The sequence below is a fragment of the Pteronotus mesoamericanus genome, unplaced genomic scaffold, assembly GCF_021234165.1.
Source record: "Pteronotus mesoamericanus isolate MK-2021 breed Mesoamerican mustached bat unplaced genomic scaffold, CSHL_Meso_final contig_105, whole genome shotgun sequence".
NCBI lineage: Eukaryota > Metazoa > Chordata > Mammalia > Chiroptera > Mormoopidae > Pteronotus > Pteronotus mesoamericanus.
In genome coordinates this window covers 15,906,699-15,919,394 of record NW_026555006.1, presented here as the reverse complement: position 1 = coordinate 15,919,394, position 12,696 = coordinate 15,906,699, and the positions used below count along the sequence as shown (strand labels likewise).

At 38.0% G+C, this 12,696-nt stretch overlaps 1 protein-coding gene and 1 pseudogene across 1 annotated transcript in view; both read left to right on the top strand.

Annotated features, from left to right (window-relative positions):
• DNAI4 (dynein axonemal intermediate chain 4) overlaps positions 1 to 12,696 on the top strand; it is an 89,060-nt gene that overhangs the window by 64,328 nt on the left and 12,036 nt on the right. Inside the window, 4 exon segments of the mRNA XM_054572654.1 lie at positions 4,484 to 4,570; positions 5,802 to 5,953; positions 7,820 to 7,977; positions 8,699 to 8,820. Of these exon segments, the coding sequence (XP_054428629.1) occupies positions 4,484 to 4,570; positions 5,802 to 5,953; positions 7,820 to 7,977; positions 8,699 to 8,820 (519 nt within the window).
• Positions 7,646 to 7,750, top strand: LOC129071433 (uncharacterized; annotated as a pseudogene).

The window sequence follows — 12,696 nt, the reverse complement described above, 5'->3', positions numbered from 1 at the left end:
CCCTTCCCTTTCCCTGCCCGCCCTTCCCTCCTTCCCTCTTGTCTCTGTTGATTTCTTTTCCTTTCAGTGTTGCTGGTCATATTTTCCTTGCATCTTTGTATTGTTGGTTAGGTCTGTATTGTTGGCAGATCAATTGGAGGGAGTCACCCAGGCCAGTCAGCTGCAAGGATTGGTGCTGACCATTTACTACAACCCTCTGCCCTCCGTGGAGGATCAGCTGTGCAACGGCAAGGTGGTGGTGCTCTGAAATGGTCTATAGCTGTCCACTGGGTGCACTGGCCCTGGGGTTTCCCTGGTGGTGCAGGCCAAAGTCAGTCCCAACTGGTTTTGCCTGGAGCCACCTTCCCTGAGCTATAAAGCAATCTGAGAGGGCTGCTACTTGTGCTGAGCTTGGAGATTCCCAGTTGAAGCCAAGCTGTGAAACTAATCTGGCTGTGCTAGTGTGTGGCCTGGAGCTCAATGAGTCCAGCTATTGCTTGTTTGATAGGATTTAGGATGTTGTAAAGCAGCTTGAGTGGGCCCATAAGTTGGGTGGGGAGGAATTTCTGAAGATCTTCAAGGTGGGTCAAACAGTGTTAGCCAAGTTGATGCAGTCTCAAACATGGCACCAGCTTGCTGGCTCTGTGGCTCTGCCGGGGGAGGGCTCAGGAAAGGAACAATGACTTCTGTTCACCATAATGCCAGACACTTCAGCCTCTCCCAGTATGCCACTGGTGCCCTTCAAGCTGCTACCCCAGTGCTAGAGCTCAGAGGGAGTGAGTCTGAGTAGGTGAGTCCATGTTTGGGTTCTTTAAGAGGAATTGCTTGGGGCTCCAGAAGTTTCTTTCACCAACTCAATCCCTGCTGGTTTTTGCAGCCAGAAGTTGTGGGGACTTATCTTTCTGGGACTGGAATCCTGTGCTGGGGCACCTGGTGAGGGGCTGGGCCTGCTCTCTCCTCCTGATATCCCTTCCAAATTTTTATGTGGATGTGTGATAAGCCTATTCCGCTTCTGCACCCCTCCTACAGTCTCAATGGATGTGGTTTCTTTAATTCTGTAGTTATCAGACTTCCATTCAACTTGATTTCTGATGGTTCTGAGTGATGGATATTCTATATTTTAGTTGTAATTTTGATGTGGTTGTGCAAAGGGCGAACTCTGTCTGCCTACACTGCAATCTTGACTGGAAGCCAGAGAGGCTCCATTGTATTTTAAATCAATGATTTGATCCTCTGCTTTATCCAACCTACTGTTATTCCTTCTAGTGTACTCTTCATTTCAGATATTTTATTCTTCATTTGTGAGCAGAGTTTTTTTTTTTATGGTGTCTATGTCCTTTTTTATGTCTGCTATCTCTCTGTTTAAATTTTTATTCAGTTCCTTGAGCATTTTATTACCATTTTTTTGAACTCTATATTTAGTATATTGCTTACCTCTATTTTATTTTGTTCTCTTTCTGGATATTTTCCTGTTCATTCATGTGGGGCATGTTTCTTTGTCTCCTTGATCACCTGAGCTGGGTGCTCCAGGAATGTCCCTTCTGCGGGTTATATGAGCTCTCCTGTTGTAACTGAATCTTGATTGCTATTCAAGGGAAAGTGAAGGGAATGGCCCCTGCTTTACAGCCACACAACTCAATCACTGACACCCTCTAAGTCTTTCCAGCTTCTGCTCCCTGGCTCACATAGCTGACTTCTCAGCAGGGCATGAGCTCTGTAGGGTAGGATGACATGGGGACCAGTGGGCGGAGATAGTGCATTCTCTCAGGCGGATGCTATAATGAGGGGGCTACTCCACACAAGAAAGGTGGTGTCTGCAGTGTGGGAGAAGGACTCAGAACAGGGACCCTCTCAGCTGTCCCCTCAGCTTGCTTCCCAGAGCCACAAACCCCATTCTCTCCTCACATGACTATAGTCTGCTCTGCCTTTTCTCTGCCAGAGCCCAGGGTTAGTGGCTGTGAATGAGATTTTATTGCTTGGCCCTTTAAGTGTGTGCCTGTACCTTCGGCATACTGAGGTCTCTCCCTTGTGGACAGAATCCCTGCTCATTTTCACAGCCAGCTGTTATGTGGGCACCTCTTCCTGGCTTTGGTGCTTTGAACTGGAGAGTGAGGGATGGGGTTGAGAGCCCATGCTTCTCAAGGGGAAGCTTTGTAACTTCAGTATTCCTCAGAATCTCAGCTGCTGCCTGTGGGAGCAGGCCTGGCCCTTTTAATGTCTCCATTCTTTCTACCAGTTTCAATGTGGCTTCCTTTGTAAATTCTTTATAACACTTCTCTGTTCAGGTCATCTTCAGTTGGTTTTTCAGGTTGATTGTTGTATATTTTAGTTGAAATTCCAGTCTGGGCCTAGGAGGAGGTGAATGTAGCTTCTTCCTATTCTGCTGCTATCTTGGATCTCCACTAGCTTTTTAAAAATTAATATAGAGATTGGGGCAAAAGTAGGTTTACAGTTGTGAGTAGGCAAAACACAGTTTATTCTTTTATTATTATTTGTTAATTATTGTATTATTTTCCATATGAACAACTGTAAACCTACTATGTCCCACCCTGTATTTCTATTATGATTAAAATTAAATAATTGTGAATGAGCTAAAATATGTATGACAGATGGCATATATAAAGTCTGTCCAGAAGGTATCCAGCCATGTAGTATGAAAAATAGAGACATGTGTTGAAGAAGACACAAGATACAAGAAACAAGAAATGTACATAGGACAATGATGCCTCAGTCCCCTTCAAAGTAGGTATGTTGGGACCTCACACAGTTCTCCCAACTGCCATCAGCTACCTCATCATATTTTCCTGAATCTCACTGATGGTCTTAAAACTCTTCCCTTGCAAAGGTGATTTTAGTTTTGGGAAAAGCCAGAAGTCACAGTGTGCCAAATCTGGGCTATTGGGGTGCTTAGTCACCTGGGTGATTTGATGTTTCACAAAAAAACTCCACATAAGATGTGATGTACAAGTGGGTATGTTATTGTGATGAAGCTCCCCCAGTTGCCTGTAGCTGCAGCTTTCTGAATCATCTGAATAGTTTCCATGGAGTGTTCAAGCTTAACACAAAATTTGTTGCATATTGTTGCTATTGCTCTACTTGCTCAGTCACTTTGATTATTATGGCCACACAGTACACATGCTCACTCCATGGCATCTATTCCCCCCACTGACTAGTACAGTGAGGCCATCAGTGTTCATACATGTGCATTCCAGTCCATCCTCCTTGGCTACCAGGTTACACTGATGTCACACAAACCACTCTCGTTATATTAACAATGGCTGAACTTTTTCTGGACAGACCTAGTATTATATATGTTATTAATCTACTCTACAAATATTTATTGAACATTTACTCTGTGCCAGGAACTCTGTTAAGGCATTAGAGATACAGTTATATGGGTGGGGTCTAATTATATATAGACCCCACCCATATAATATTTTAATGCACTTTATAAAAGAAAATAAATAGTGCCATGGAAGCACATAAGAGAGGCTTATGAATGCTTCTTAGAAGAAGTGGTGCCTATGCTGAGTCTAGAAGAGGTGAATAGGAGTTTGTTAATGCAAGAGTATAAAGGATGGTGATGAAGAGTGTTAAAGGCAGAGGGAATGGTAAAGGGAAAGATAAACTTGACTTGAAAGTAGGATGATAGTGGGAAAACGTAACAATATTTTTGATTAAGGTATTCTGATTACAAAAAACAAGACTGGGTTTGGTCAATCATTAACTTTTGTCTATATATACTTATAAATCCCATTTCTTGAAATGATCGGCTGTACTCATCAGTTCGGGTTGCCATCATAAAATACCACGGACTGGGTGGCTTAAACAACAGAAATTTATTTTCTCACAGTTCTGGGTGCTAGTAAGTCCAGAATCAAGGTACTAGCTGATTTCGTTCCTGATGAAGGCTCTCAACCTGGCTGAGATGGCTATGTCCTCACACTGTTGAGAGAGAGAGCTCTCGTGTTTTCCTTCTTTTTTATAGGGCTGATAATACTACTGAATAGGACCCTACCCTTATGACCTCATTTAACCTTATACCTTCTAAAAGCCCTATCCTCAAATAGAATCACACTGGGAATTATGACTTTTATATATGAAGTTTGAGGGAGGATTCAGTTTGTGACACCTGTCTTTAACTTAAATGTCTTTTATTTTACATTTGCTATGATCAGATCATTCTAAAAGACCTATAGGATATTATAAGGTAATAATGCAATATTTGAAGATTATCTCAGTATGTAAAAGAATTTGTTAGCAATTCATTCTTTTGGAGTACTTATGCTCATATTCTTTAATCTGAAAATCTGATTATTATTATAATTTTGCTTAGGCAGATGAAAGTGTGAAGTAAAATAGATGGTACACTGGTATTTTTTAAATCGAAACTGAAATGTCTTATCACTATGTTAAACACAGTTCATTTATATGCATCTTTATACATTTGCCAATATTTGTATGTGACACTCTCTTATATTTAATGTATTTTTCTGGTTTTCAGGACCTTTTGGCTGTAGGCTATGGGCATTTTGGATTTAAAGAACAAAAGAAAGGATTGGCTTGCTGCTGGTCAATAAAGAATCCCATGGTAACCCAAACAGAAATAAGACCCATTTGTATTATATTAAATGATGACACAATTATCATAAAATAGATTGTTGTATATGATAATTAAACAAAGTCAAGACAACTTTTCAAGCAAGACTTTTTTTTGGTTTAAATACATAACAATGAAACTTCATTTATAAATTCATTTAATAAATATTTATTGAGCATCTACTATGTGCTATTAGATCTGATGGTCCATAGTTGAACCATTATTTTTCATTGCTGCTAATTATGAAGAGGGAATTTGCAAGTGAAAATCCCTTGAAAATTATGTTTCGTTTAATACCAGGTTGTTTGTTAATATGTGTATCATAGTTCCCTATCACCTTATAAGATGGATTTCTGCTTTTTTCAGCTGATATAAAATAGATTAATATGACCATCTTATTGCCATAAATTTTTCAAAGAGAATAAGTAAAAATCAGGGAGGTTTTTTGGTTTTTGGTTTTTTTGCTAAACAGCCCTAGTCAATTTGTTAAGTTTACATAGCTTTATATTCAGTTTTAACTCAGAACAGAAATGTAAGGTGAAAAAGCTTAGAAAAGTATCAGAAAAGCATATAAGAGTTTTTATAAATATACCAAGACTGTTAGGAAGATGGGTTTCTATAGCATAAAAGAAAGGAAAAAGCAATTTTAAGCAAGTAGAAGGATTGCTATAAGATTCGTCATCAGTAGGTTGTCTTCTTTTCCATGTAGGGTGTTAAAAACAAAAAAGCATTTAGATTAGACATTAAACAAAACAGTAAAACTTTTGACAGAGTTGTAGAAAAGAGTACCTTAGAGAGTTTTGTAGCTTCTACCTGTTGCTTAGAAATTATTAGGTAATACAAATAATGTCTGAAACAGATACTAGATGGTAAGAATACATGCTAGATAATTTGTTTGGAGTCCATTATTTGTTTCTTTAAGAAGGTAGATCTGTGATGATCGTGCAAAGCCCGTTGAAAGATTGCCAAAATTTGATAATTCTTGTAAAAGCCCATCCTGTCTTTTTTAAAATTACTGAGCTCTGAGGATTCATCAAAGGAGAGGAAAGGAGGTTTTTTTCTCATCTATACTGGAAATCAGGAAGAGAAGAGTAACTAAATGTAGACTAACTCTCCTTACATCCCCACGGCCACCGGACTGCCCTTCAGCCATCATCATGCCCTTCCTACTGCGGCCTACAAAACTAAGTTTAAAATGTAATATAATAATTTTTTTATTCAGTGGCCAGAACGTATTTATCAGAGTCCATATGGAGTTACTGCTGTGGACTTTTCAATTGGAGCACCTAATCTTTTAGCAGTTGGCTATCACAATGGCACCATTGCAATTTACAACGTACAGAGCAACAGTAACGCTCCAGTTCTGGATAGTAGGTGAGAATCCAAGAATTAGATAAATGTATACTACATACTTACTTAGAGTGGAGTAAAAAGTTACTGTTATTTGGTTTTGAATGAATGTATATGTTGTTGTTGAGAGCGATGCCATTATTTTTCTAACATTTAATAATTTCTCTCACTGTCTCTCCAGCTGAATGCTTTGTCCTAGTAACTCCTTCATCTTTTCTGCCCACCTCACCAACAAACTTTCTTTAGCTTGACAGTTTATACTTTCTTTTAAGAAATATTTTTTCTCAGCTTTATTGAGGTATAACTAGAAAAACTGTATGTATTTAGGTTGCACAACGTGATTTTTTAAAGGTGTACAATGTGATGATTGAATATATGTATACATTGTCAAATCATGACCACAGTCAAGTTAATTAGCAAGTCCATCCCCTCACATAGTTACTTTGTGTGTGTGTGTGTGGTGAGAACACGTAAGATCCACTCTCTTAGCAAACGTCAAGTATACAATACAGTATCATTACGTATAATCACCATGCTGTATATTAGATCTTCTCTACTTCCTCCTTTTATAACCGAAAGTGTGCACTCTTGCCTGCTGTGCTGTTACCTCCTGAAGGAAACATTCCCATTTCTTTCCTTTATGCATCCTATACACACCTTTATTACAGCACATATATCACAGCACATGCTGTACGAAAATCATTTACGTATATATCATCTTTCTGAGGAGACCTATAAGCTCTTTGAGGGCAAGGATTAAGTCTTTCTTTTTGCATACTAGTATCATTTGTCACATGATATTAGATAGGTAACAGAATGACATAAATGATTAAGAATGAGGGAATGAAATGAATTTAAACACACAAAGCAATATACAGATGATATATTATAGAATTGTACATTTGGAACTTACATAATTTTATTAACCAACGTCTCCCCAATAAATTTAATATTTAAAAGAGAAATAGATCTAGAATTTATAAAAGAATGAGTCATATTGAGAAAATAAAAAAGTTAAAGGGGAAAGATACCAAATATGTTAGGTTTTTGTAATTAACTAAATATCAAGGGGGCAATAATGAGATAGAATATTTACATTAGTGTTTGAGTAAACTTTGCTAAGACTCAATGGAAATAAGCATTAAAGACGGGGTTCCTAAACTTAACTTTGAAATTATTTGCAGTTTTGTAAGTGCTGGCTTATTTTCAAGAAGAAAATCACAGATATCTATGATTTTAAAAAGGCTCAGAATTATTATTTTGGAGATTTTGCATAAAAATAATTAAGACATTCACTGGAAGGAACAGAGAAACCCATTAATCTGATGGAAGAACAGTCAATAATCTGACAAGTGATTTTAAAATACACCGAGAAGTGAATAAAACTTTAAACAGCTTCTTCATTTATGCTATGAAAAAAATCCTTATAAAGATTCTTATATATATTCAATATATCTAAAATAAACTAAATTTTTTCCTAGACAACTAGGAAAAAAAAATAAAAGGAATAAAGTAAATGAAATAGATTTTGAGAAGAAAGGAAATAACTTGCTTTTGTATTTGTTATGACAACCAATATAATTAAAGGCAGTAAAAATTTTTTTTTAAGGAATGAGAAAAATAACAGTGAATATCAAGTGGCAAAATTATTATTTTTTCTGTTTTTCAAAATATTTAAAGTAAAAGTCTAGTTCTGAACAATAAAAACATCATTCTATTGCTTCTTGGCTTTTTGGCTAAGATCAAGTGTAGTATCTGTTCTTATCAGTTTAAAAACATCATTCTATAAGTAGGTCATGGTGTTCTCCAGAGCTAGCCTTAACACTTGTACTCCAAGTTTTTAAAAAATATATTATAATAATTCTATATTTAGTACTTTTCCTGTTTCAGTGAATCACCTCAAAAACATTTGGGACCTGTATGGCAACTACAGTGGATAGAACAAGATCGAGGAACAACAGGTGATGACAAAAGAGAGATACTGGTTTCTATATCAGCAGATGGAAGAATCTCCAAATGGGTCATACGGAAAGGACTGGACTGTCATGGTAAAAAATATATCAAAAATGTATATATTTCAAATTTTCTTTCCCTTGTTATATGCTGAATTAAAAAATCCTAGTAAACTGTGTGTAGGAGGTGACAAATTTTGATTTTGCTAAGTAAGAAAATAAAACTGGGCTTGGTCATTGTTTTTTTAAGCATCTCATTCTGGTATTTGCTAATTTTAATCAAATCACATGCAAAAGATAGCAGAAATCATTATTTACAGATGAGATACATATCTACAATACTTCCTCATGTGGTAAAAAAGGAACATATTTTTTCTTTTTTTTACCCTTCTAAAATAATTTTAATAATCAAAGTGGTTTGGGGACAATTTAGGATTTCAGTTGAATCTAGTAACACTCTCAAACACTATTATTTATAAACTTACTTTTCTAAGGCAGAAAGCCTTTTCCTCTATTTTCTCCCTGTCTTTTTTCCTTTCTTTTATCTCTGCCCTGCATCATGTGAAGTCACGTGGCAATTGATTTTTTTCCCCTGGTATGTACATCGTCCACTCACCATCTTAGCTTCTTCTAACTGCTAAAAATCCCATCCTGATCCAAGGGTAAGCACCTAAACCTTACATTTTCAGAGCCATGAAAGAACAGATCTAATGGCAAAATCACACTGTTTCCCCATGAAGAAAATAAAAACCTGTGTACCTCTGCAATTTGAAAATCTTGAGGAACCTAAGAGATATATTTTTTTCTTTAAAAAAAGATTTGATGCGTTTGAAGCGAACTACTACTGGCAGCAACAAAAGAGGAGGGGAAAAGGAAAAGAAAGGTGAAGCTTTGATATCTCGACAAGCTCCTGGAATGTGTTTTGCTTTTCATCCCAAGGTAAGTTATTTCAATTGATTATTTACTGTTGCATATAAAACCTCCAATAATTGAAGTGTATTAAGATATAAAGCAAGACGAAATGTTAGAATGTTACAATAATTAATATTGTATCTTGTAAGTAAAAAAAAAACAAAAAACAAAAACAGACATAGCTACCAACTGAAGATAGATTAGCACATTCTAATGGACTTTACTATGTCTTTATTTACTTTTCCAGAGGAAAGGTCTGTATTTCTAGGAACTATGGCATAATCCTCTTTATGACTGCGTGTTTAACTTGAATGCCTCTCGGTGCCCTTCCTGTGTGCTCTGCTGCTCTGTCATACTGACAGAGCCAAATGTTCTGTATAGTTCTCTGTATCCTCAGTGTGAGCTGTGACATATTTCTGAGGATCAGGAAGGCCACTTAAGTTCATGCTTATCAAGGCCAGAGTCAGATCAAAGCACAGGTCCTGAAGTTCTACTTTTTTCAAATTCTTTTTATCTGGATGGGCTTTGGAGTCAAAGAATCCAGCCACGATGACACACTTCTAAGAAAACATAGCCTTATGTTTTCCGATAATTACGCAAACCAAAACTTGAGCTCCTATCTGTTCTATCCTATCATCCAAAAGATATTTAAGGCTTATTGTGCCTCTCCTTCCAGTCTAAGCTTACTACTTGTTAATGTAGCTCAGGCCTTTATTATGTTTCATTTTTCTAACACTGCTGTCCTATGCTAACTGCCTTCATTTTTAAATACTTGTAATCTACTTTTCACCTTAATTCTTGACCAGTAGTTTTCAATGTGGGCAGAGCAGTGAGTGTTTTCCCACCAGGGGACATTTCACAATGTCTTCACATTTTTTTTAGTTGTTGCAGCCATAGGAGGTAGGGCATGGGGAGGAATGCTATTGACAACTAGTGAACAGAGTCCAGGGACGGGGCTAAACATCCTATAATACATAATACAAGCACCATTGCCATCTGCACTTCCCCAGACAAAGAGTTAGCTGGCTTAACAGTTCTGGACTGAGAAACTCTCATCTGGTGTCCTAAAAATGTCCTTGGTGGAAGGAATTCGAGATTATTATATAGTCTGTAAAGAAAGTTTTACTTCTTCCTTTGTAATTTGGTTATCTTTTCATTCTTTTTATTGCCTGATTTCACTCCAGGACAAGGATGAATGGAAGTGGTAAAAACAGACATCCCTGTGTTGTTCTTGATCTTAGGGAGAAAACATTCAGTCTTTTACTGTTAAGTATGATTATGTACGATGTAAGCTGAAAGCTTTTTCAGGAGGTCCGATTATATTACCATTCGTTGAGAGTTATTTTTTTGTCAGGAATAGATGTGTTTATATCAAGTGCTTTTTCTGCATCTATTGATATGATTAAATATATTTTTTAAAAAGTTTATTAATATGGTAAATTACATTAGTTGATTTTTATTTATTTATTTTTTTAATTAAAAGCCAAATTATTTTTTAAAAGATTTTATTTATTCATTTCTAAAAGGAGGGAATGGGAGGGAGAGAAAAAAACATCAATAAGTCAGAGAAACGTGGATCAGTTGCCTCTCGCATGCCCCAAACTGGAGACCTGGCGCACAACCCAGGCATGTGCCCTGACTGGGGAATCCAACAGGCGATCTTTCAATTCACAGGCTGGTGCTCAACCCAGCCAGGGCTAAAAGCCAATTTAAAAGACTTGAGTAGCTAAACAGAAAGTTCCCAGAAACACAGATGACAGCCGTGTTTCTAGCTCCTTTCAACCATGAAGTCCTGTGAGCACCCCAGCAGCATCAATAAGAAAACCCCAAGACTGAAACATACTTGAGCAATAAGTACTTTCATTTGACTGCCTCTGGGAAAACTCAGGGACTCTACATAAGGGCAAAGGACACACATGCACACAGGCCAGGTGGCTCCTACAGTCACCATACTTCTACAACAGCAACCTCACTTCCCACAGTGCCCCTGGGCCTCTGTTGAGGAGGGCCTCCCTCGTGCCCTTCCAGTTGACACACTGCTCATAAAGAATCCCTGCCACCACCCTTCCCCCACCCCCGACAGGAAGCCCTGGGACACACAGTGGGAAGTAGATACTGTGCATTGAAATTGAGATAAAAGGCACATGCCAGACAATACTACGCACCCTCAGTTCACCACAGCTTTAGACAATCAAGTGGTGTAGAAATATATGCTAACGAAGCAGTGTATGAAGTGGAGGGAACAGTGATGAAGAGAAAACAAAACTAAACACTGTAGTCTCTGGTGAGGGAAAAGGGAAACCAGAAGAAAAGCAGGAAGCACAGAGTTGACACAACCTTTTATCTTCTATCAATACTTGATTTCTGCTGACCTCCAGAATCCAGATGCTCCAAGAGGAGGGTTGACAGATTTAGCAATAAAAATACAGGATGCTTGCATTAAATTTGAATTTCAGATAAACAGCAAATAGTGTTTAGTGTATGTCCCAAATATTGCATGGTACATTACTTATATTAAAAGTTATTTATAAGTAATTATTTTCTTTTTTCAACTTTAATTAAATTTGTAAGAGCGATATTGGTTAATCACATATATAAGTTTCAGGTACACAACATCTGCATACTCCATTGTATACTTATCACCCAGTCTAGTCTCCTTCTGTCCTGTAGAATATTACTTTTTTTTTTCTGGCAACCCTATTAAGGAGGTTCAGCTAGCTTGAGGCTACTCTGATTACATCCTGTCAAAGAGCCATAGCAAGACTGTCACAGGGCAAAGCACAGACACTTCACCCACCACAGGTCGGGTAGGGTGGTATGTGATCCTTTTAGCTGCAAAGTGCTCAAAAATCTAATACTATTTTGGCAGGACAAGAGGGTATGTACATGGTGGGGTTGTCAACCGCTATCTGCCAGGTGGAGAAATTTTCCTTCCATCTCAAATAAAGAGAGTCAGAAGTATTACAGCTATGGAGAGGCAGGCCTACTGGGTTGAGGAATCTGACTCATATGCCCCAGGGCAGGCTGAGCAACTCCGGCTTGCTGTCCAGAGAGCCAACATACTCCAGCTCTCTTGGAGCAACTAAAAGACCTCAAAAGGCACACCAGGCTGAACAGACACACACCTATACACACCAAGATGTACAGAGAGGGGAGGAACAGGAAGAGAGCAAGGTAACCTTTATAGTAACTCAAGAGGAATGACAGCAAAAAAAAAAAAAAAGTCTCAAGAGGGACTACAGAACTCCCTCACAATGACTGGCAAGACATTTTGGTTGGTTGGTTTTATTTAGGGGGTTACCCTTCAGTGGTATTTCCTTAAAATGGAAGGCGACAGAGAAAAAAAGACCACAGAGAAGCCGCAGAGACACGGCTTTTCAGTGGGATTGTTAATTCCACCTCACCAGGCCCATGGTGCTATCAGAATCTCAGGGCAGATTTGACCATCAGATCCCACATCCAATGCACTGTTGGGACCAGGTGCCAAACCTAGCTCCTCAGGATGGAAGAGGAAGAATAACAAGTCCGTGACTGATGTTACTTTCCCAGGCATGAAGAGGACCACATTATACTTTTCTTTTTATAGCCTCCTCCATGGGAATTCCTAGTCCCTATTAATCTAGCATCTCTGAAACTGTGTTTCTAGAGATGATAATAGGTGTTGCATAGGAACAAAAGAAAGTTCAGGAAATGTTGCATACTTATTAAAAATCATAAATTCCTGCAGTAGAGGAACCTCTTCAGCTTTTATTTATATAGCTGGTCCCTGGCTTATCTGATCACAGATCACTTTTAAGGACCATCTATTCCCATCTCATAGAACTTTAATACTACTTAACCAGTTTTGTGAAAATGTCTCATCCCAAGAATGGGAAGGATGTGACAACATTGGGGACCCCCAGG